Here is a 23,987-nt window from a genome sequence, read left to right on the forward strand (position 1 = left end):
ACTGGCAGAAGGCACTTGAGGGAGAGGGCATTGAAGTTGGAGACCCCACAGACCCTGGTATACAAAGCAGAAGAGGGGATGGACACCCCGGTTCCCTGCTTGAATTTTCTGGGCCCATGTGGGCCACAGGCAGGGAACCTGAGGGAGGGGTTAGCAGGGAGGAGACCCCTAGTTGGGACCCTTGTCTCCTCTTTGGGGTTGGGGTCTGTGGGGACTGAGAAGTCCCTGATGGCCTTTCCTGGGGGCCTCTCCTCTGGGGTTGGGCCTCAGGCCACTCCTCCACAACTCTGATGGTGTCAGTCCCCTGTCAGAGCTCCAGGACACCTGGCCACATACACCCCCAAGTCCCGGGCATCAGGACCTCGGTGTCCCAGCTCTACGGGCCCCTCCCCTTCCCTGAGCCTTTGCCCAAGCTGACCTCCTGGAGCTCACCCTGCCTTTCTCCTGACAACTCCTTCACTGGTTGACAGTCCCCTCCTGTGTCCTGAATTCCCTGTTCCCAAGTGCTCACCAGACCCACCTGCTCCCCTCCCCACACACTGAGCAAGCCCCAGCAGAGGAGGGGCCTGGTCTCACAGGCCTTGCCTCCCTCAGCCACTGCTGTGCTCCACCAGTGACCTCCCAGACCTCCTCAGTCCCCCTGTGGTTAAGCAAGTCCCAGCTTTCCTCAGCCCCACGCTTTGGCCTGTGCCCACCTTGCCAGCCTCTTCTCCTAGCCCCACCCACCAGGAATCCTGGTAACAGCTCCTCTTGGCAGAGAGCTGAACATAGCTGACATCCCGCTAACTCCCAGCCCTTGGTTTGCCCACACCCCGAGAAACCCTCTCCCTTCTCTGGGGCCTGCCTGAGCCACCCACTCCCCCTGAGCCTTGACTCGCTGCTACAGTGACCCTGCCAGAGTACGGGTGGTCCAGACTGTCCTTGAACCTTTGAAGGAGATTTTACTGCTCTGGCTACCCCTTGGCCCACCTAAGTGGCTTCTGTAAGCAAGGTGTGCGCGGCGCCAGGGCTTCTGCTTCTGTGGGCAAAGTAGAAACCCTGAGTGGTTCCGTCGACCTGGAGGCTGCTGACCTTGACACTGTGAGTGAGGCCTATGCTCTCACTGGCCTGGAATGTCAGTGGCACCCACCACCCCTTCCATCAAATGCCAAGGTCAAATGAGCAGAGGACACAAAATCTTCCCAGAGAATAGCTGGGACTATTATTGTCTCTCTTGCAAATTTTATTTATGACAAATAGTTTAAAATAGCTGGAGGGCTCAGTGTGGGGGGGAGGCAGGTGCTGAGAGAAGGGCCGGCATAGCTGGGAAGCCAGTGGAGCCTGCTCCTGCTGCCCTGTCAGAGCAGAAGGGAGCTGAGCAGCCCCGGGTGTGCCCACCCCACCTCCTGGATTCCCCAAATAGCCCTAGTTTTAAAAATTTTTTATTTGGTTTTAATTTCACTGAAAAAAATATTCCAAAGCATAACCTGCTGGTGGGACGTGGATCGTGGTCTTGGAAATGGGGGTGCAAGTAGGAAACCCAGGAGAAACCCTGTGTCTAGTGCTCTCAGAGGTCCAAGCTGCCAGGTGGTGGTGGCCAGGGGCTGGGACGTCTGCTCTGAGTGGGGGTGGGCATGCAGTGCTTGACCGAAGGCCACCCAAACTCCGCCCCAGGTTCCAGGCTGTGTGTAGATCTGGGCGAGAGGTGCCAACTCACTGACTTTGCAGCTGAGCTGGAGGAGGAAAGGGCGGGCTTAGCTGCCCCCTGCTGGCCACAGCCGGGCCAGCAACCTGCTGCCAGTAACTGGAAGCTGACTGGATCTCCCCAACTCCCCACCGAATTGGCAGCCTGGTGGAGGCAAGAAAAAATAGCTGACCTTGGGACAACAGGCTTGCTGCTTACAACTGAAGTCCTGCCCCCATGCCGTCTCACTTTGCTCCTTTTGTCGCTATCCTACGGGAGAACATCACACTCTCCTCCAGGAAGCCTTCCTGGATCACTGACTCTGTTGTCTTTTCCCTGTCACGTGTTGGGTGTGGCCAGCTCATCTGTCAGGGGAAATCACCTGTGCGCAAAGTGGCTTGTTTTCCTTCTCCCAGCGTTCCCATCTCCAGTGTCCCCTGAAAGGATTCTGAGCTGACATTCTCTTGGGCAACTTGGTCACTAATTGTGTAACTCCTCACGCAGGGGCATCTAGAACTGCCCACCGACATGGACCTGTGCCCAACACCGACACTGCAGCCCTCTCCTGGACAAGAGCTTCCTTGGTCATCGGGCTGTAGCTTTTCTGGGCCCAGCGGGGCCTCTTGCCTCCTGGGGGCGTCTGCACGTGTCAGCACACTGTTGGCCACCACAGCACAGAGCAGGGTCCTCCTCCCGTGGACGGATCTGAGCTGGCCTCCCGGCACTGGCCCAGGTAGGCTGGGATTGAGAAGGCCTGCGGGAGTGTGTTCCAGGTGCCACGAGCAGTGGAGAGGAGCCCACAAATGCCCTTGTCTCAGAAGGGGTAACAGGACTGCCTGTGCTGGTTGTTCCAGTGACCTCTGCTGCCCATGTTCTGAAGCATTAACGGGTGTCTGGGGGACACGAAGACACTGTCCCACTGTGCTGACCCCCGTGGGTAGTCTTGGTAGGGCAAGGGTGGAAGCAATGTGGGCTTGGGGGAGGATTGGGAAGCCAAGGTGAAGAGGAAGGGGCTGAAGGGTGCTGAGCAAAGACCCGAAGGTAGGAGACAGCAGTTCTAGAAAGGTGTGTTCTAGAAATATGTGTAGCTCACATTTCTGGTGGGTAGGGACCCATTCAGGACTTGTGCAGCCTGAAGCTAAAATAATTTTAGGGACCCTTTACAAGAAAAGTAATTTTAAAAATTCTACTTTTGCAAATTTTACAAAACCATTGAACACACTGCTGGGCCCTCCCAGAGCCTTGCAAGAGCATCGTGCAAAGCAGAACGCCCTGAAGCCTGACCATTCATTCCAAGTGACTCAGCCTCTGGGCAGGCCCGTGTCTGCATAGCAGGATGGGGCTGCTGTTCACACCATCAAGATGTTGCTGACCACCTGTTCAGAGCTTGGGTTTGGGGCTGGTGCCACTTAACAGGAATGTCTAAACCAGGGCACAGCCTTAGGGTGCCTAGAGTGTGCAGAAGAGGGCACAGAGCTCTTCACAGACCAGGAAGCTAACTCCTAGGGACCTTCTAGCAGCCATCTTGCGACACAGAGCTGAGCTCTGCACCAGGATCTAGCTCCCAGCGGGCTCTCTCCCCCATCCCCTTTGGCCAGAGTGACCTGCATTGCGCCAGCCTGGAGCATTAGTTCCTCCGTGTTGCTGGCACGGTTCCCAGGCAGCCTCAGCCTTCACAGCCCGGCAGCTGCTGCTGCTCACCTGGCCCCCCACAGGGAGGTAATGAGGTCCAGTCAGAGACCCACGGAGGAGGATGTCACCGGCCTGCAGCACAAAACAGGGAGGGCTGGGGTGGTGTGGTAGGTAGACTAAACCCCCCTAGGTGTCCGTACCCAGATCCTGAGAGCCTGGGAATGTTAGGTTATGTGAGAAAAGGGGATTAAGGTTACTCATCAGCTGACTATAAGGGAGATCATTCTGGGTCATCCACGCTGGCCCAACATAATCATGACGGTCTTCAAGCAGGGAAGAGGAAGGCAGACGGCAGAGATGTGAGGAGGGCAGGCCAGTCACTGTGTGCTGCGAGGACCCCACTCACCTCCACCAGCTCGGAAGCTGGAGGAAGGGGCCACGAGCCAAGGGATCTCGGTGGCCTCTAGAAGCTGGAAAAGGCAAAGAAACGGGTTTTCCCCTAGAGCCTCCGGAAGGAACCAGCTCTGTTGATCTTAGTCCAGGAGGCTCATTCTGACCTCCAGTCCTGTAGGTAATGGGTGTGTGCTGTTTACAGCCACTAAAATTGCAGTCATGCGTTACAGCAGCCATAGATTCACACAGGGCGAGGGCAGATGGGCCGGGTGAGGGGAAGGAGCTCCAGGCCTGCAAGGCCCCGGGCTGTTGGCGCCCCCTTACCCACCAGAGTGGGGAGGTCTGGGCCATCTTGGGCCTTGGCCTCCCGGGTGGACCCTCTTCTCCCTCCCGGCTTTCCAGCCACAGGACTTAAGTGGAGACTTAGGTCGGCACCTCACATATGTGCCCACACTCATGGCCTCATGCTGCCCTGGCCAGGTGGGGGCTCCACAGAAGACAAGGCACCATTCGCTGTCACAGATGCCCGAGGCAGGAGGCCCTAGTCCCAGGACCGGACGTCACTGCCGTGGGACGCGTGGCTTCCTCCTCCCAATTCCCACAATGTTCAGTGTGAAGCCCGTCCCCGAACAGTGCTCACCCTACAGGGCCAAAGCCCTGGCCGACCACCAAGACCGGACAACTTCACTCCAGCTGCTCCAGTCGTGTTCAGCTTGGTGAGCCTGCAGGGCTGCGTATTTCATACAAAGCAAATATGCAACCTGTAATAGCTCTGGGCTGTAATTACCACACGCTTGTGATTTCCTACCATAAATCACCGTAAAGTTTGCTGGAAATGGACTTTATTGATGAGTTCACATGATACAAAAGAATGAGAATATTCAAAGGGCACTTAATAAAAACACTGATTTGTCCCAAGGGGCAGGCAGGCGAGGTGACAGCGCAATAGATGCTTAGAAAACAGAAGGCTGAGGAATAAAAACAAGTAGTCTGTGTACACACACACACACACACACACTCCCCACGGGCTCAGCCCATCAGGTGAGAATTCCCCTTGGCATTAACAGCACATAGGATGAGACGGGCCAGACAGACGGGGGCAGCCAGTGAGGTCGAGTGACTCCAGGAGGGGAGGTGGATGTCCTCTGGCTGGGACACCAGTTTATTATGACAAACAACAAAAGGCACACCCACCTCCAAGCATCTGGAGTGTTCAAAAGCCACCAAGGGGGGAGGCGAGTGGGCTCTTACATCTGGAGACAAGAGGCGCACGCTTCCTCCCCTCGGCTCCACAGGGAAGGGGAGACAAAGCAAAGCCCTGAGCTGGGCCTGGCCTGTCTCCTTCCGGTGGAAAGTCCCAGGAAGCGCCTGGGACCTACCAGCGGGGCCCACGCACGCACGCACGCTGGGGCTGGGGAGGCGCTCCTCTGGGCCGGCTCAGGGGCCAAAGGCCGGAGGACAGAGCTGGGGAAGGGCGGCGCCCAGAGCCAAGTCTGGCCTCCTGCGTCCTGGGATAGAGACTTGTATGGGCCAGGCCAGGGCCAGGCCACATGGCAACATGGTGCCGGTGCTGCCTGGGAAGGAGAGCCCTAGTCTAAGGCTGGGGGCGGTTCTCTCAAGTTGCCAGAGTTCACAGTCTTCACGGCACCAAAGCAGATGACAAAACAGCAAAACTGCAAATGGAAGCCCCGGGGGCTTTGGGAACTTCTCAGAATGACACGTGGGCCTGCTGGGCTCACTGGTCCAGAGGACAGCTACGACCCAGCACAGAACATCAGCAAAGACGAGCAAAAAGGCACTTTTCTTCTGGTTAGTGTCTCCTGCCTGAGAGGCCCGAGCGAGGGGCACAGGGCACTTCCTTGCCAGGCTAGGCCCAGCTCCCTCCAGTGCCATCCAGCCAGGGAGGATATAAGTGGAGGGGCCTCACCTCCTGTTCTTGCTGAGGTTCAAGCCAAGGAGGCAAGGAGGCCCTTCCTGGCCTCCCCTCACCCACCACACACAGTGATGGCCCATCCTGGCAGCAGGGGGTGGGTGGAATGCTGGCAGAAGGAATGTGAGGACGTGGTCACCAAAGTCCAGGGAACAGACCAAAGACCGGGCCTACGGGGCCTGAGCCCTATTCCTTGGCCACCTGCCATCAGAGCTGCCACCAGGGACTTCAGAACAGGGACACTGTCCATCTTGAGAGGGACACAAAAAGTGAGTCCCTGGGTAGGAAGGGTGGCCAGGGCCTGATCAAATGATCCTGAGACAGCAGCGGGGCCCGTGGCTCAGGGGAAGGGCAGGCAGTCTGCAAGTGGGACGCTGCGGGAGCCCCCAGCCAGCTCTGCATGGCCCAGGCTCCCTCCCAGGCGGGGGGTCACCTCACCCTCTGAGGCAGCCCTCCTCCCAGCACAAGGGCCCCAGCCTGGGCCCGCCCAGTGTCCTCAGCCCTGCTCCAGGCTGCCGGCCGGCTGCACCACGGTGTAACTCCCCTGGCTCGCGGACAGCTGCCGGCCGAAGAAGGACGTGGTGCGCTTCGGTTTGACTCGCTTGATCTGCTCGCCTGTCAGGGGTTAGAGGGACACGCTGCGGGGAGGCGTCCGAGGTGAGGTGCCCAGGCCTGAGGAAGCCCGGCTTCCGGCTCTGGCAGGATGGCTCCTTCAGGGGCCAGTCACACTGAGGTCCCTCTGCACACCCGCCAACTTGCTGAGTCTCAGTCCCTTACCCAACTCTCCTACCAGTGACAGGATGAGTTTGTGTTTGATGCTGGGCCAGCTGTGGTGTCTGAGGACTTTTGCTAAAATCTGTTCAAGAACAGACCAAAGAAACAAAACACCTAAAATATACACAGTTGGCTGAAGGTGAGCCTCAGCAGGATAAGATTTCTTACAAGTTAAAACTTCAAGCCATGTGATCAAGGTCACTTATCAGCCATCATAAATCCTATTGATAATGCACCTTTGATATGATGTGATAAAAATGGCACTTTACCTTATGATCTTCCTCCTCAAAACCCATAGCCCCAGGCTAAGCATGAAAAAAACATCGGACATGTTCCAGTGAAGGGCACCCTACAATATCCCCGACCAGTCCTCCAAAATGTCAAGGTCATCACAAACAGGGCAAGTCCGGGAAATGTCCCAGCCCAGAGGGGCCTAAGCAGACATGACAGCTCTGCGGTGTGGCGTCCCGGATGGGGTCCCGGGGCAGAGGAAGGGCATTAGGTTAGAACTAAGGACTTCACACTTAATAGTGTCGTTATCAATGTTGGTTCATTGACGATAACAAATACACCACATTAATATAAGATGTGAATTAAAAACATCAAGCACCAGAAGAAAAATAGGCAACATGAACAGTAATTCAGGAAAAAAACATAAATGATCAAATGCATAAAAATGGTCCAACTTCACTAGTTTTCAAGCAGGAACCCAAACAAGCTCTTTCAGGAAGGTTAACACCCACCATGGGTGCGGGTGCGGAAGGCAGGTGCTGCCCTCTCTCAGAAGGGTACCTGTGCGCACACCCAGCAACCCCATTCGTAGGAATTTATCCTGAGGCCACAGTTTCAGATTCCAAGTAAAAAATCAGCTGCAAGTATGTTGTTTGTAGGAGCTGAAAACTAGGAATAACTGCTGTCTAACGATGGGGCTGCGCGCGTGTAACTGTGCTGCCCTGAGGCTGTCTGCAACTTTGCTAACAATCATGTTACGGAAAAATGCTTTTGCTCCCTGACTGTAAACACAACTTGCTTGTTGTAAAAAATGTAAATGCTATGAGAAAGCACAAAGAAAAAAATAAAAGTTATAGCAATTCAGCAGAGCTGAGGACATTCCCTCTTCACACACACGAATGCGGTGCTGCATGCTGCTGTACTGTTACTGGGTTTTTTCTACTCAGTATTATTTTGTGGGTATACTGCCATTGAGATTTAGGTCTCTGGCACTGCATTAAAAAAAAAACTTTTTATTTTGGAACAATTCTAGATTTATAGAGAAGTCACAAAGATAATAAAACAAAGAGTTCCTATATTACCCTCATCCAACCTCCCCTTGTGTTAGTACCCTCTATTTCCATAGTCTGCTTGCCAAAGCTGAGACATGAACATTGGTACAATATTATTAACTCAACTACAGACTTGTGGATTTCACCAGTTTTTCCACAGATGTCCTCTGTCTGGTTTAGGACCCGATCCAAGAGACCACATCGCATTTTTACCAGCTGCCCTGACCTCACAGGACCCAGCCCCATCATTTCTGTACCCACACCTATAATATCAGACATGGGTAGCTTGTAGTTTTCCACATCCGGACACTTCCACAGTGAACAGATCTGTGGATGCAGCAGTAAGAAGGGACAGAAAAGGACTCACTGCCAGGGCCCCAGAGCTTCCAATGCCCAGTCACAGAGCGTGGCCTCAGCAGATGTGATACCCAGCCCTCCGGCCTTTCAGCCAGGTTCCTGCCAGCCGGAGGCTAACTCACCGTGTCTGGAATTGCTCTGCACCTCCCTACCCTCTGGGGCTCCGCACGCGCGCCTACCTGCACCAGTGTGTCTGCGCGCATGTGTATACCACAAAGGGGCTGCTCACCCTCCTCCACGTAGTCAATGGTGGAGAGGTGCTGGACCCGGCTGCACACCACGCTGCTCTGCCTCCGCAGCTGGGGGCGCTGCATGGGAGATGGCAAGGTGCTGGTGGCCGAGGGGACACCAGACACGCTCTCCTGGGGGACAACGGGCTCTGCAGCCTGGTTCAGCTCGATGCAGTACTCAATGAGGCTGCTCATCAGCTCCGCCTAGGGAGGGGAGAGGGGCCAAGGTGAGGAGCAGAGGTGAGCTGCGGGGCAGGCCCAGCCTTTCCACAGCCCTGCAGCGCGGCGTGAAGCAGACAGAGGTCCCCTGCCCTCTGGTGGAGGAGGCACAGGAGGGAGCAAACACAATCTACACAAGGAAGGAAAGGGGGCAGGGGTGAGTCCCACGGGGGGGCACTTCTCAGTCCTGGTAGATGATGGAGGGTCCCAGGTCTGGGAGGTGAGGTGGGGGAGAGAGTTCTTGTGGGAGGGCCCAGGCCTTCACTGCGGGAACCCCAGCGGTAAGGTTCAAGCAGGCAGATCACGCTCAGGGGTGACAGGATGCGGGGGTCCCCAGCGGGGCAGGGCTGGCAGGGGGCTCAGAAGGTCTCCTGGGCTACTGGTTCTATTTCTTCATCTGAAAGGTACTACATGAGTTTCCTCTGGGAAAATCTGTTGAGCTATACACTTAGGATCTGGGCACTTTTCTGTATATATATTATTTTAGTAAAACATTTACTTAAATAAAAGACTAGTGGTGTAGAAATTATGAAGTCATCCAAAGAGGGGGGTGGCAGCTGAGTATTCGAGGGCATGAGAGGGAAGAGCTCAGGGACGCAGGGGCAGGGAGAGAGCGCCCCCCAGAGAGGCCACCACGGCAGAGGATGGGGCTTCCCAGGAGCATGTGGCCAGGCTGAGAGAAAGCGGGGGCAGGGGTCTGTGCACTGGGGGTGGCAAAACAGAGGCCCCAGCTGGTGTGCAGGAGGGGTGCAGGGGCGGGGGCTGGCTGCCGAGCGGTGAGGAGCAGACGTGTGGCTATGGGGTCCAGAGGCCCGAGATGGTGGATGAAGCACGTGTGCTTCCGGGGCTGGGAGCCCTGGACGTGTCTGCGGGCTCAGGAGCAAGGAACCGTCCAGAAAGGCCATGCGGGAAGGGCTCTAGAGTGAGCAGGACAGGGATGGAGGCAGGGTCGGACTGAACGCAGGAAGAAGCAGAGGCTCCAAGGGCCTAACGCTCCAAGCCTGCCCCCCATCTGAGAGCACCCGACTCGTGAGGCCCCGGGGACAGAAGCCAGGGTGGCCAGTCACACAGCACTGGGAAGCCCTCAGCAACAGCCACCATGACTGCAGCTGCCACCCAGCGTGGCGTGGCATCTCCGGAGCAGGCCTTCCACTCGGAGGGGTGGCTCCAGGTCGGCAGGGTTTCCCTGCCCTGCTCCCCAGGCCTCAGCACCCCCCTCGCCTCCTTGCCAGCTGGCTTGGAGCCTCCAATGGTCTGTCCAGCTCCCAACCCCAGTGCTCGCAACACCACCACTACCTGCTTGGAGTAGATCTTAAGGAGCTTGTTGACTGGTGTGCCTTCATTGTCCCCATCGAACTCCAGCCACAGGACAGACTCCTCCTCCTCGGGGGAGGTGTGGTCCCACGACAGCTCCTGGAAGCGCAGGCCCAGCAGGACGTGCTGGCCGGTGGGAGATGCAGAGCTGGGACTCCCATGGGCAGAGGCCTGGACCCCTACCCCGCCCTGTGTGGGTGCCACCGGGAGGGCACACCTCGCCAGACTATTTACCTCCAAGGCTGAGTCTAAATTTGTGTGTGAGTTTGTCTAAGGAGGGGAGCCCCTGCTTTCATCAGACCCACAAAAGGGGCCAAGAACCCCTAACCCACAGCACTTCTCGCCAGTGGGTCAAGCCCTGGGAACTGGGGCAGGTGGGAAGGGAAGACCCTTTCTGTGGGATCCGCTGGTGGCTGACCATCAGCTGGTGGTCCTCTCAGCAGGAGGCTGAGCTGGTCCCAGCATGCTGGGGCTCTGAGGCCCGGGAGGGCCTGTGATCTATCTCTGGGCACAACCAGAAGTCACCCAAAATATTTCTGCTGGCTTAGGAGGGACTCCTGCCCAGGTGCAGAAAACCCATCCCCCTGGGAGGGCTACCAGCATGGCCTTCTACACAGGTAGCCAAGGGGATAGGCAGCGCCGTGTGCCGGAGATGCAGGCTTCAGTCCAGCAGGCCTCCCAGCCGTGGCGCCTTTCTGGGAACTCCCCACCCAATCTTCAGCTATTAGTCAGGCAGAGCGACCAGGCCCTCCCTGCCGATTTCTTCCCCTCAGAGGCATGAATCCCAGCGGCGGCCTCCTCGTACCCTGGACACCCCCATGCCCAGCATGCTGGGCAGAAGAACTGATCCAGAACAGACCCCAGCATGTCCGGGGAAGCCCCAGGGGCATCTGAGAGAGGGAGGCCAGACAGGCTACCTACCCGCCCCCAGGCGAGCCACAGGCCCAGGGGAACCGGGAAGGCCTGGGTAGGGTCCCCCCAACCCCCACCACCAAGCACACCATTGCACCCGTAAGGAGCTGGAGGTACCTTCTCCCGGCTGTCGATGACATGCACGCCCTCCAGGCTGATGGCCACAACTACAGGCTTCCGCCTGCCCCGGGGCAAAAAGCCCTGGGCTGGCTTGTCCACCTCTCCGTGGAAGAAGGCACACCTGGGGAGGGAACTAATTAGCTTGGCCCCCCCTCCAGCAGCAAGGACAGCCCAGGGCAGGGTTCGCCCACCACAAAACACTCTGGCCAGGCCCTGGTGGGCACCTAAGATGCTTCAGCTGCTCAGGTGACTGAAGGTTAATGGAAACCTGACCTGGTGGAAGGAAAGCCGAGGGGGGTGAGAGAGAGGCATTGTGGAGGTGGTGGCATCTGAGCTGGTCATGCAGGATGGGAGGAAGTACTGGTGGTGGAGGGAGGATGGGCACCACAGGCAGAAAGATCGGGAACCTGGGTATGGGACAAAGCAAGTTATATTCAGGGAACCACCAGAAACCGGGTTGGGACTGAGTCAGCTGGAGGTGGCCAGGGCAGGGACAGCTCCACTGCCCACTGTCCTCCAGGCCAAAACCTTTCAGCAGCAGGTGGAGTCAAGGCTGCACCTGCTTGGGGTCCACCAGCAGCTTTAGGGCTTGATTATGAGAAGGGGAAACATGAGCGGCCTTGGGACGTTGACCCACTGCCACAACCAGAGTGGCCACTCGCCTGCCCTCAGCCTTCAGCTTGGCTGGTAGGGACCCTCCCGCCCTGCTGGCCAGGGTCCTTGTCCTTCTCAGGCCTGATCACACTTTCTTGGCCATCTCTTGAGACTCCTAGCTTCAAACACTATCCAAATGCTGATGACCCCCCAACTACTACATGACCCTAGACACAGAAACTCAAGTGTCCACTTGGAATACCCACCTTCCCTGACCTGCCGTACTGCACAGTCCCATCTCAACCGATGACGATGCCAACCTCCAACTGCCAGACACCTGGAGTCCTATGCCTCTTCTATCGCACACCTATCTCACAAGTTCCATCTACTCCACTCTCAACACCTCCAGAACCTAATCACATCTCACCTCCTCTGTTACCACCATCTGACCTGAGCCCTATCACCTCTTTGGCATGTTGCCAGGCTGTCTGGTGGCCGGGCTGCTGCCCCAGCCCACCTGCAATCTGTCCTCTACTCGTACTGCTCACTGTTTCTCCACTAAAGTGTCCACTTCATCAGGCAGGGGCCACAGTCTCTGCTCAAAGCAGTGTCACCAGTACCAAGAGTGGGGCCCACAGGAGGGCACAGAGCTGTCGGCTAGGTGCTGGCATTGTGAAGGAGAACCAGCTAAAGGGACGGTCAGCAGGTCCACTGACCAAGTGACTGCAGGTGGAAGGAAAGGACCTGCCAGGGTGTCCTGGCCTGTGACGGGGGGAGAAGACAAGTGTCCGGCTTGGGGCCCGAGGTGTTGGCATCAAGACACACCTCACATGAGGATGTTGCTCAGCTGGAGCAGACGGGCTCGCTGGCAGGCTGCAAAGGCCGAAACAGACTGCACTGTCAGGGGACGGGGACGGGAGACCCCTGGGCATGGCTGCCCCTGACGACAGCAGCCAGGGAACCTCACCCATAGAAGGGCAGCTCGTGGCACTTGAGGAGGTAGGAGCGGTAGTGGGTGCTCAGGGAGGCCTCGCGCTCGCTGTGGCTGCCAGCCGTTTCCTTCACCTTGCGGTAGGCATTCAGCAGGCCCTGCTCACCTGTCCCAGCCTTGGCCCCACGGCCCCTCAGGGCAGCAAAGAGCCCGTGGCCCCGCTTACAGAGGTGGGCGGGGAGGAAGGAGTCCAGCTTCTCCCTACAGAGGAGGAAAGATGGATGCTCGGAGTCAGGGTTCTGGGGCTGGGGGCCTGGCCGGAGGTCCCGGCCCTTGGGCTGTGGGCACGCTCATGGGGGAGGGCAGGCAGGGCCCTGGACACAGCCAGCCGGGATCCCACTGCTGCCATCCCAGGAGCACGCCCAGCTGGCATGACGCCTGGAGGAAAGGTAGGGAGACGGAGATGAGTGCTGAAACTAGGCCCGCCTCAGACCCAGACTGTGGCGGGAGGGTTCCCGAGCTGTCTGCATCGCTGGGTTAGGTGAGGGTTCCTGAACTGGTGGGACTTTTACAACCGAATGATGGCACAACTGACCTAGAGCTACCAATATTTTGTTCTACCAAATAGGAATATTTTTAACACCTCACCAACCTATAACCCATCAGTGCAGGTTCATGAAAGAAAGGACATTTTCAAACACACACACACGGAATGAGTCCTGGGGCAGCTGCTTCCCCATCTCGACAGCCAGTGGCCATGGACCACGTACTGGCCGCTCCAGGTGGCCTGCGGTTAGAGCTGTCTTGAGCAGCAAGCGCCCTTTCCAGAGCTGGGTTTCTTTGTGTGTAAGATAAGGACACAAATTCCTACTTACAAGGAGGGCACTACATGTGCCTGGCATGCAGCTGGCACCAAAGTGTGGCTAAGGTGGTCATTTTCACTGGGTTGGGGGCGGGGAGCCATCTCAGCTGGGGCTCTGGAGCACCAAAGACCTCAGGCCACAGGGAGGGGGTGGCCAGCCCAGTGGGAGGGCGAGGAGAGGAAGGAACCAAGGCTCACCTGGAGAGGCCCAACCATAGGGCAGCATGAGGAGGTGGCCCAGGGGGGTGTCACCCTCTCGGGGCTGCGATGGCATTTTGGTCACAGTGCCCTCACACCCCTTCTTCTGGCTATGCTCACTTGTCATGTGGAACCCAGCCAGCCTTCCCACTCTCTGCCCACGGGGTCTGTGCAGGCTTGTGGTGGGCCCCAAGGGAGGATCTGTGCCTCAGCCAATCTGTGCGCTGGCCGCTATGTCTCCCCTGGGTGGACCTGGGACTCAGCCAGGTGAGTGTGAGGACTCTGGCTGTGTGAGGGAAGAAGCCTCCCCATTCCAATGTATAGGAGCCTGTCCAAGTGTGAGCTGACCCAGAGGACGCGGGGCTGGGCCAGGACAGTGAGGATGGGGTCGGGGATCCCATCGGAAACCCTGCACCTTGACCTCTCCCGGGCCTGTTCATTGCTTGAGCTGGCAATGTCCTGCAAATCCAGTTTGAGAGAGATTTGCTACCACCTGCAGCAGGAACAAACATGCCCATCAAGAGGACCAGGACCCCTGAGGCCACTGACCTCAAGCCAGCTCAGCTGGGAACCCTCAGGCTTGCCTGGCCTGGAGTGGTCCCCGCTGGGCCCCAGCTGTTAGTCACCCAGCACAGGCCCCTGTCTCTGCACCTCCTCTCCCCCAACACAGCGTGCCCTGTTGGACTCCCACAGCGTGGGAGTCGGGAGGAGCTCTGGGTCTAGGAAGTCCTAAAAAGTTTAACTTCACTGAAATGATCTCTCATCCTCAGGATCATGTCCACAGAGGTCAGAGAGTGGCCCGGTCTGCTTCCAGGGCGGGCACACTGGTGGCCCAGCTCGTAGGGCTGGTGCCTGGGCTTCAGCTGCACCTTGGCAGGATGACAGGGGAAGTGACCCTCATGACCCGAGGCCTTGCCAGTGCCCACAGCAAAGAGCACGGCTTCTTCAGAGGGGGTGGGAAGTGCAGATCAGGCCGCGGTATCTGGGGAATGGGGCTCATCCCTGGAGTTTGGGACTAAGTGGACTGTCACTCATGACTGGGGTCATTCGGTCACCTGGCTGTGACCCCACACCAAACCCAACTCCTTCGGAGGACAGGTTCCACCCTCATGAACACCTGGGGCTCTCCCAGATGGCACTTCACTGAAGTCCCCCACTGCCCAGGCCCCTCAGCCCAGAGCAGGCGAGGAAAAGGAGGCTCAGAGAGGCGGGGTGACTGGCTCAAGGGCACAGTGTAGGACCCTGCGAGATCACTTGTCAGCATGATTCCAGAGCAGCCCTCCCCACCCATGCCCCTGCCTCGGGGCGCCGGCCCTCACCTCAAGTCACAGGCAGCAGGCTGGCCCGGCTGGTAGGGCCCGAGCTGCACTCGGCACACCAGGGCACCCAGGGCCTCGCAGTCTTCCATGTCACATGGGTACCGCGCAGCCAGCACATTGCCCTTGGCCTCCTCATAGAGCAGCCGCAGGACCTCCTCATCATGGATCTGTGGGCCAGTGTGGCAGGGAGGGGCTGGGGCACCAGCGTCCAGGGGTCTAGGGATGAGGGGACACTGGACACTGGGCGCCAGACCTGGACGGCACCGCTGGGGCTCGCTGCCTCACCTGGAGCTCCCGCTGCTTTGGGAAGAACACATTCCTTCGGAACTGCAGGGAAGGCTCATCTGGGGAGAGAGGCTGGGGTCACTTCCTGGCGGCCCCTCAACGGCCAAGCCTCCCCCCGTGACAAGCCCAGGCCCCCATCCTCACCCACCACGACTGAGGAAATTTGAGGGCTCTCCAGAGATGGTTTATCTCCATGTACTCAAGGTCCCCCAGCCCACCCTCTCCTGGGCTCCCCCAGAATCCCTTCCTCCCCTACCAGGGGTGGCTGGTGGCACCTGGTGGGTGGCAGGTGGAGCCTGGGGGAGATGGTGGCCTGGCCCTAGGCCAGGGCAGCTCCACCTGCGGGGGGAGGCCTGGCTGGGCTGGGAGACAGGGACGCTCAGGTAGTGGCACTGACCCATGGCCACATCGTCGTCCGGGGCAACGGTGAAGCGCAACAACAGTTCTGGCCACTGGCGGCCCAGCTTGTAGGGCTGGTGCTTGGGCTTCAGCTGCACCTCTGCAGGATGACAGGGGAAGCGGCCTGTGCAGCCTCTGACCAGTGCCACTGCCCCCCAGTGACAAGAGCTATAATGATGGCAGTCACAGCCAGTGTTAGCAGAGCAGGTACAAAGTGTCCAGAGCCACTTCAAGTGTCTATAGGCCCTGCAATACCCTACTCTTATTTTACCCCCACAGAAAAACAAGGCTCAGAGAGGTTCAGGCTCCAGACAGGCTCAGCCTCTGACCATTCCCTACAGAGCCCAGGGTGGGCTGGAGCTGAGAGGCTGGGGCCGATGGAAGGTGCTGGGACAGATGGACCCAGCACTGCCAGTAGGAAGCAGTGCCAGGAGCTAGTTGGTGACTGAAACCCAAAGGCTCAAAGGGCTGCCCTTGCCTGCTCCTGGCAGAGCCTGGGCCTCCCACCACCAGCCCCCACCTCCAGGTCTCGCCTGAGAGCTCCCGCTGACCTTCCAACCTGCAAACTCCTCGCCGTCAGCCCACAGGCACCGGGCCGTCTTGCTCCCCCAACCCCTTCCCTTCTCTCACTCCCTCTCCACTTGGCTCCTGCCTCAGTGGCCTTCTTCAATCGCTTGAACTTCCCCAGCTTGTTTGTGCCTCTGGGCCTTTGCACTCGCTGGTCTTCCTGCCTCAGCCACTTGTGCCCCAGACCCTCACAGGGCTGGCTGGCTGAGGTCTCAGTTCAAGGGTCACCTTCTTCAGACCCTTAGCTAAGACAGCCCCTCTGCCCACAACCCAGCCCTGACCCCAAGCCCCAGCAGCTCAGTGGACTCCCCTTATCAGAGCAGGACTACACTGACTCTGTGGCCCCCACACTTCCAGATGGGGCCTTCCTGCCTGGAGTATGTCAGCCAAATGAGACTGATAGTCCCTGGAGCCGTTCCATGCAGAGTGACAAGGGCACCGAGAAGACCAAACCCTCCCCACACACCCAGCTTGAGGGTGGCTCCAGCAGATGGCACCCCTCCCTGCTCACAGCCCCAGGGCAGCTAGCTACCCTGGCTTCACCCACTGGGGCGGGGGAGACATCCAATGGTTCTGACAGGCCTAAGTCAAAGTTGAAGTGACCTTTCAGCCTTCCTGAGCCCAGCCTGGGAACAAAGTGGGCACTGAATTCCTGCTGGGGCCTCTAGCCACCCTCCTCCTGGGTGGGCGGTGCCCCAGGGTGACCTGTGCAGGCACACAGGCAGCCCATTCATGGTCCTGCCAGAGGGGAGCAGGAATGTGCCGAGGAGGGGGTGGGGGTGGAGGGCAGTGGGATGACAAAACAAGCTGCCTGGCTGCAGGGACAGGAGCTGGAGGCAGGCCAGTCACCAGCCCCACAGAGCCGCCAACCTGGCTTTCCAAAGACACAAGCCAATGGACCACGGTCCGGACCAACAGCCCAGAGGGGGAAGGAAGGACAGCTGGACTGGGTGGGGAGCAGCCAGAGACTGGTCAGCAGGAAGAGGGTGGGCGAGAGCAGCAGCTAGGCAGGAAGCGCCAAGGAGTGGGGGTGCCGGGAGGCGGGGGACAGGCACACTAGGGGCTCCAGGGACCAGTTACTCCTTCCCGCCTGTTCCTCTACAAAGGACAGTATTTAAGCTCAGCTCAGGAAACTTGCCTGGCCCTGGCACCAGTTGGGTTATCCTCTTCCCTGGCCCCCTTCCTGCCCAAGCCAGCAGGCTACAGGCCCAATTCAGGGTGTCCCAGGGACGCAGCCCCGAAAGGTCTGGAGAGCCCCCACCCCTGCTCCTCCTGCCTCGGGATCTCAGCCTAGGAGGGCAAGACTTGCAGAAACCAGGCACGGCTGGGGGCTCCCTTGGCAGGGAAGTCAGGTTCCCATGTGTCCTGCCCTCCCCACTCTCAGGAAAGGCCTCCTCCTCACAGGTGGCTGGCCCCACCTCCCCGCCCTCAAAGAGCAGGAGACCGTTCAGAGGGGCAGGCTGGGGCGCCACCAGGCTTGTCTGACCTTGGTCCCACCACTCACTGGTTCACCACTCCAAATCTCAGTTTCTGCATTTGTGGGACAGGGCTAGGCCATGAGGACAAGGTGGGATTCTCCTCAGACCACTCAGCAAAGACCCCCTTCCCTTCCTGCCCCTCCGGTCCTGCTCCTCCGATGCTACAGGACTCCAGGACCACCAGGCCTGAAGGCAGGCTCTGCCCCTCCTCTGCCACCAGCAGAAAGGAAGGAGGCAGGGGCAGAGGAGCCAGGCGTCCTCGCAGGGGTCTGGGTCCTGAAGGCAATGGATGGCTCCAGGACACAGACACGTCCCACCTTCCCCTAACGTACAATGGCCAGAGACCCAGGAAGCTGCGCCCTCGCTCCGGGGCTTCTCCCTGCCAAGCCTTACCCAGCAGAGGGGAGACAAGCCAGAGCGCAAAGGCATCCAGGGCGACGTCTGGGAGCTGCAGGACCTCACGGATGGCGCGGTGCAACTCGTGGGCACTGAGTGAGGGCAGGCTCTCCACGGCCAGGGGCACCACTGTGTCATCTGCCAGGTATACCAGCACATCAGCGGCTGCAATGGAGGTCAGGTGGTGTCAACGGGGCCCACTGCCCAGGCATAAGCATGCCACCCAGGCACCCCCTGTCCCCAACTGGGACAGAGGCCCCACCCACAACCTCTTGGGGTGACTGAGGCTACAATCCAGAAGCAGTGCTTCAGCACCCCTGACGGACCTTGTGAAGAGTACTGTTTGTCAGAACTTATGCAAGACCCTCAAAGCACCACTCTGGCCCAGGGACCAGCCAATACCCACCCTAAACCCAAAGGTTCAAATTACAGCTGGATGCTACACCCCCACACCCTCCCCTGGCAGCCCCAAAGACTCTGCTGTGCTTCTTCCCCGAAGGGAGGACATTTCACAGGTGGGGACTGAGGCAGAGACAGGCTGACCCCATTCATTCAGAGGCTACAGGAGCCCGTGTATCAGGCTGGAAGTGGGGAGAGCTGGTGATCCACCATTCTTCTTAGGCAAGTTGCTCTCTCTGGCCTAGTCTAAAACGGAATAAAGGAGTCCTACGGCCACCCCAGGGTAGAGCAAGTTCCGGGGCTCAGCTTCCTTAGGACTCTTCAAGACTCAAGACTCAACACCATGGCCTTTCTTAAATAGGCCAGAAGTATAACTAAAAAAAATTGAGCGCTCCTTTGTGACAGCCTGTGGGATTCCTATTTTGAGCCCTAAGCCAAAGGGAGACCCGTGGAAGAGCAGCCAGATTCAGATCCCCATCCCTGGAACCCCAAGTCCCATGAAGGGGCACTGAGCTTGGAGGCCGGTTTACACACTCAGGCTCCAGTCCTAGCCTGGACCTTGCCAGTTGGCTGAGTTCAGTAAGTCAGGGTGAGTGTCACTTGCCTCATCTGTATCGGAGGGCTAATAGCCCCTCACCCCCGCCAGACAGTGGCTGTGAATCAAATGAAGTGAAGCATGTGAAAGGTAAAGGCTTAGTTTATCATTAATGAAAGGTCAGGGTGACAGGTGATAATCCTACTCACTCTGAGCACTTCATTAACGTACATAAATGTCAAAGCACTATGCTGCATACCTGAAACTAGTATTATCAACTATATTTTAATTAAAATAAAACACAAGTGAACGTGCTTTTTGGATCCCATCTGTTTGGCTCTAACAGTTACTTTCTTGAGAAATCATAAGATAACCTCCAGGAAGTTGGGATTCAGACCCACTTTTCAGGCAGGGAAAACTGAGGCAGCCAGGGCTCCAGAGCCCTGGGACTTAACCTCTCAAGGACCCAATTTCCTTCCTGTAAAATGAAGATGACCGACTTCTGCTTTCAAAAGGCTGTTTGTGAGAAAGAAATCAAAGAAAATGAATGTGTCACTTTTCATTCAGGAGATTTCATTTGAATTTCAGTCACATAACACACCCTTATTTTACAAATGAGGACAGATTTAGAGTACCAAACGTGGCCAATAGCTCAGTGACAGAGCCCCGGTCCTGTGACTGACTTCTGTCACTTTTCCACACCTCAACATGAAATCCATTTTTTGACACATAAGATTCTCTTTAAAGAGATGGCAAGTCATGGCCACTTCCCCAGGAAGGTATGGCAAGGAGATGGGGACAGGGACCAACCTCGGGCTCCCACGGAGGACATGCTGCTTCGATGGGATCGCTCGGCGGGGCCCGGCAGCCCGGCGCCCCCTTCTGCGCCGTCCATCTGCATTAGAAAAGAGAGCTGTACTGGGGGTGCGGGGACGGGGTGCCGGGGAGCCCCCCAGCTCTCGCGTAGGTCAGCGCTGGTGGGAGGGTGAGGCGCGGGGTCGAAGCTGGGCTCGCCGAAATACCCAGGCAGGGTACGGCGCGCCCCGACCCGGGGCGGGGACCTGCGCAGGGCGTCGCCGCACTCTCACCTCTCAGGAACGGGGCGCCCGCCGCCCCAGCCGAAGCTCCTGCCTTGCCTCCAACCCACGGCTCCTGATCTGGCTGCAGCTCCGACTCTACGTACAGCTCCGGGGGCTGGACGCGGAAGCTGGGGCAGAAGAAGCGAGGCGCACGCGGCCCCGCCTCCCCAGCCTGCGGGAGCCAATCGGAGCCTGGAGCCACAGCGCACGCGCCCTTGAGGGGGCTGGCACGCTCATTCACCCCGTGGGCCCGCGCAGGCCCGGAACGCCCCGGCCACCGCCTCCTGGGTTGGTCACGCCCCTGCTCTGGCTACACCCCTGCGCGGGCTACATCCCTGGGCTGGCAGCCTTACGAATCAATCCCACCGCCTAAGCGAGTGACCGATGGGCAAGTGGGCCCCACACGTATGCCCACCCATAAGCCTGTACCAGGGTGTGACGAAGGTTCAACGAAATTGGGGATGGTGGCAAGAAGTCGTGGCAAGAACTCTGGCACTCACGCGCGTGTGACTTTGGGCCGGTCACCTCACCTGTAAAATGGAGATGTTTCCTGGGCTGGGTCAGGGATCCACACTGTGCTGGGCCCTTGGGTCAAGGTGATGCAGGCAGCGGCATGTACTGCAGCGCCCTGGATCGTGAGGGGTGATGGGCTCTTTCCTGTGGTCAGGATACTGGGTCCCTGTTCTGACTCATCCTGGACGAGCCCCTTCTCCGTTGTTCATCTGTAAAATGAGGGTGTTGGACTCGACTCTCAAATTATAGGCCAGAAACCCAGGCCAGGCGCAATCGTTTTTTCCAGAAAGCAGTGACATGAGCCCTTGCTATCTTAGGACACAGCCCAGGGACCTTGAGGCATTTCCAGGCTAGGAAGAGGCGCCAAAAACAGGCAGGTGAGAAACTACCTAACCCCAGGGTCACGTCACCAACATGTCCTGGCAGTGCCAGCATATGTGTGCCTGAAGTGTAGATCTCAGGGAGAAAAACAGGTCCATGGGGTGCCTTCCTGAAGCAGAGGTCATTCCAAGTAATAGCAGTGGGCTGGCTGATCAGGAAGGTATAAGGGTGTGGGGTACAAAGGAGGGAGGCTCATGCTGCCCTGATTCTCTGGCCTTGGAGGGCAGCTCCACACTCCTAACCCAGTCCAAGCTTCCTCAGTATTTGTGGCAGCTCTTTGCTTGCCTTGCAGGATCCACATTGCCCCACAGCTGAGCCCGTTACAAGAGGTCCTCCTTCCTAGCAAGACCTAAGGACTCAAGGAATCTGATGTGACCTGGAGGGAAGATTGTTCTGTGGGCAACAAGGATCTCCCTCCAAGTTCTCAGCTCTGAGACCCTCAGACCAGTCCACAATAGCTTGGTGGCCTCCCTACCAGCTGGAGCAAAGTGGGAACCCAGTTCAGTGTTGTTGAGGCCCTGTGAGTGCAGGGCCTGGGCTGCAGCAATGGGTGGAGACCTGAGTGAGACACAGCTCCACCCTCAGAAGCTAACATTACGGTTTAACTGGGGAGTGGAGAGAGGAAAGAGAAAAGCCCAAGAGAAATGCATGTTTAAAACTACGTAAGATGACAGAATTGCCGTAAGAGATATAAAAATGCCATGAGCAGGAAGAGAAGGGTCCTCAATTCCTGAGCAGCTACTGTGTGTGAGACCCTTTCCCATGTGTTTCCTCATGTCAGCCTCATGGGCTCTGTGAATGAAAGTAAGAGTAACAATAGCTGCCATTTGTGGAGTGTTTGCGACGTGCCAGACCCTCTTCTAAGTGCTTCGATCCTTATACCACACCAAGAGGTATCATATCTCCATTTTATGATGATAAAACAGGATCAGAAAGGTTATGTGTGGTGGTGGTGGTGGTGAGAGAATGGAACCCTGGTCTGGTGAGGAGGGCACAGAAGAGGTTCCTGAAGGCGTTCCAGGTAGCGGGAGCTGCAGGAGCATGGTTCGGACTCCAGGGAGGCTCTGGGCAATCAAAGCACAGCAGGCGAGGCTTGGAAGGTGGAGTGGTACCTGGCGGGGTGGGGCCGTGACACCAGCGCAAGGGGTGTGCGGTGGGTTGGGTGAGCACTGAGGACATTTTGGAGGCTGTAAGCTGGACGGTAATGAGCTCAGAGCTCTGCCTTGCAAGGCAGAGGGTTAATGTGATGGAACTCGCAGCAGGGCTGGACAAGAGCTAGCCAGGGGTAGGGCTGACCTTCAGCAAGGCTCCGGGAGCTGTAATGGGTCTCCCTTGAACCAGGGTGGTGCAATGGGATCAGAGAAGAGAGTGGGGCCTATTCTGAAGCGAGGGGGTTGGCCCACTGGCCTTTAGAGCCAAGAAGCTTTGGACTCAGTGATCCACTGGGCTGGTTTCTACTTTTGCAAGCAGTAAAGGACCCTGAGACCCACAGAAGGGATTGCCAAATATCACTTGGGTGAGAGTGAGCTGCAGAACTGTGCAAGAGGCCAGTGCTCAAGATGGTCTTTGGGGCATCCCAGTATTGTGGGTAGCTCCAGGGGCAGGAGGTCAGATGTGAAACCCTGCTTCCTGGACCGTGTCCTCCCACGAGAGTAGTGGGGTGGATGAGTTCTGCTTTGGCTGCAGTGGGAGAGAAGGGTGAGCAGGACTGGCCCTGGGGTGTCTGATGGGAAAGAAGAGCCACAGGAGACCGGGGGGAGGCAGGCTGGCAGCATTATCAGGTTCACATTCTTTGGGCCCTTTGCAGCTAGGGAGAGAGAACTGGAGACCCAGACTGCAGGGCTACCCACAATATTGCTCCCTGACCTGTCCACACATTCATTCTTGAAAAAAGTATGTTTTGCGTGCCTACTCCATGCAATGCACTGTTCTAAGCCTTTGAGGTTACATCAGTGAACAAAACAGCCAGCAATCTCTGCCCAGTGACAGAGTGCATCAGGAGGTGAGTGTAATGGCAGAGAGAAAAAGGAGAGCCAGGGAAGGGGCCCCAGAAACGCTGGCTGGGTGGCCAGAGGCACCATCAGATGAAACGGCCAGAGCGGGCTCACTGCCTAGGGGGTGTCTGAGTCTGGGCTAGAGGAGGCCAACAGGAAGAGGGTTGATGGGTGCGGAGACCTGGAGGCAGGAGCCCGTCTGACAAAGAGGAGGAGGCCTGGGCAGTTGGGGCAGAACGAGCAGGCGGTGGCCAGAGACAAGGGCAGAAGCGTATGGGGCAGCACCGTGAGGGCTCCCAGAGCCTAGGAAGGACTTTGGTTTTGACTCTGAGCAGGATGCGGCCATTGCGGGGCATGGAGCAGAGGCGAGACATGGTCTGACTTAGATCTCACCCGCACTACTGGCTGGTGTGTGGAGCACAGACTGAATAAAGGTGGAGGCAAGGCCACCTGGGGGCAGGAATCCAAGAGTGGGTGGTGGTGGCTTGGGGCCCTGGCCCCAGGTGAAGGGCCTGGAGGTGATGAGGGGTGGGATTTGAGATCTGTCTTGAAGGTAGTATTATGCAATTTTCCCGCAGACTAGTGGTGAGGTATGAAAGAAGGGGGCCAAGGGCAAGGGCTGGGACTCCGAGGGCTGGTTCCCACATTTGGGGTCTTCATAGGTTTCTGTAAGCAATACACCTGAACACTGGGTCTCTGTACCCTTGAAAGAAGACCCCCTCCTCTTTGTCTCTGCCTCCCACTTCCTGGCATACCTGAGAACAGGAATCTGACAGAAGGTTTGGAGGCTGTCATGGAAACACTGCCAGTTTGCTGTGCTAACACCCATGCTTAATGTGCACAGCAAGCTGGCACTCTGCCTGCCTGTCCCCGCGGGCTGCCTCCCAGCCCCTGGGTTGCTGCTGTGCTCCCCAGCCCACCTCATAGGAATCCGTGTCAGTGTACTGCAGTCAGGACTGGCCCTGGATGCGTCATGGTCCTGAATGTGAACACCAACAACCTACCTAAAAACAATTTATGAAAGATGCAATACATTTTTAAATGATATAAAAGATCGTTTTCTAAACAGCATCAAAGAGGGAGTGTATTTAAGCACTGCTCAGCTCCTAACAGTGCGGATGGGTGAGGGAACAATTCCCGCTCAAGCAGATTGCGTGAACTGGCAACAGAGAAAGTGGGTTGAAGGAAGCAGAGCCGAAGAGATTGGGATTCAGGTCCCTGTCCGGTCAG

At 57.7% G+C, this 23,987-nt stretch overlaps 1 protein-coding gene across 6 annotated transcripts; it reads right to left on the reverse strand.

Moving 5' to 3' along the window:
- Nucleotides 1-4,513: 4,513 nt before the first annotated feature.
- FRMD8 (FERM domain containing 8) lies at nucleotides 4,514-20,569 on the reverse strand. 6 transcript variants are annotated; one of them, XM_017669291.3, is made up of 11 exons: nucleotides 19,879-20,037; nucleotides 19,601-19,685; nucleotides 17,854-18,021; nucleotides 15,414-15,515; nucleotides 15,017-15,075; nucleotides 14,732-14,898; nucleotides 12,389-12,613; nucleotides 10,825-10,948; nucleotides 9,778-9,921; nucleotides 8,262-8,466; nucleotides 4,514-6,233 (listed from the first exon to the last, which is right to left on the reverse strand). In XM_017669291.3, the coding sequence occupies exons 2-11, from the start codon at nucleotides 19,683-19,685 to the stop codon at nucleotides 6,115-6,117; spliced, it is 1,398 nt and encodes a 465-aa protein (XP_017524780.3). In that variant the 5' UTR covers nucleotides 19,879-20,037; the 3' UTR covers nucleotides 4,514-6,114. The 6 variants fall into 6 exon arrangements, 5 of the variants coding, with proteins under 5 accessions (XP_017524780.3, XP_036851332.2, XP_073073643.1 ...); XM_036995437.2 differs by having other exon boundaries at nucleotides 15,414-15,563; XM_073217542.1 differs by lacking the exons at nucleotides 4,514-6,233; nucleotides 8,262-8,466 and adding exons at nucleotides 8,474-9,398; nucleotides 20,400-20,554 and having other exon boundaries at nucleotides 15,292-15,583; nucleotides 19,879-20,041.
- Between the last annotated feature and the right edge of the window lie 3,418 nt (nucleotides 20,570-23,987).

Source organism: Manis javanica, chromosome 11 (genome assembly GCF_040802235.1).
Source record: "Manis javanica isolate MJ-LG chromosome 11, MJ_LKY, whole genome shotgun sequence".
Classification (NCBI taxonomy): domain Eukaryota; kingdom Metazoa; phylum Chordata; class Mammalia; order Pholidota; family Manidae; genus Manis; species Manis javanica.

What these genes read in the sequence shown, in the direction of transcription:
- FRMD8 (XM_073217542.1), bottom strand. Translation starts at nt 18,015, where the DNA reads ATGTGCTGGTATACCTGGCAGATGACACAGTGGTGCCCCTGGCCGTGG. An exon ending in GCTTGTCTCCCCTCTGCTGG is followed by an intron (nt 15,584 to 17,853) that starts GTAAGGCTTGGC and finishes CCATCATTATAG; the next exon opens with CTCTTGTCACTGGGGGGCAG. An exon ending in CTCCACCTGCCACCCACCAG is followed by an intron (nt 15,076 to 15,291) that starts GTGCCACCAGCC and finishes CTCTCTCCCCAG; the next exon opens with ATGAGCCTTCCCTGCAGTTC.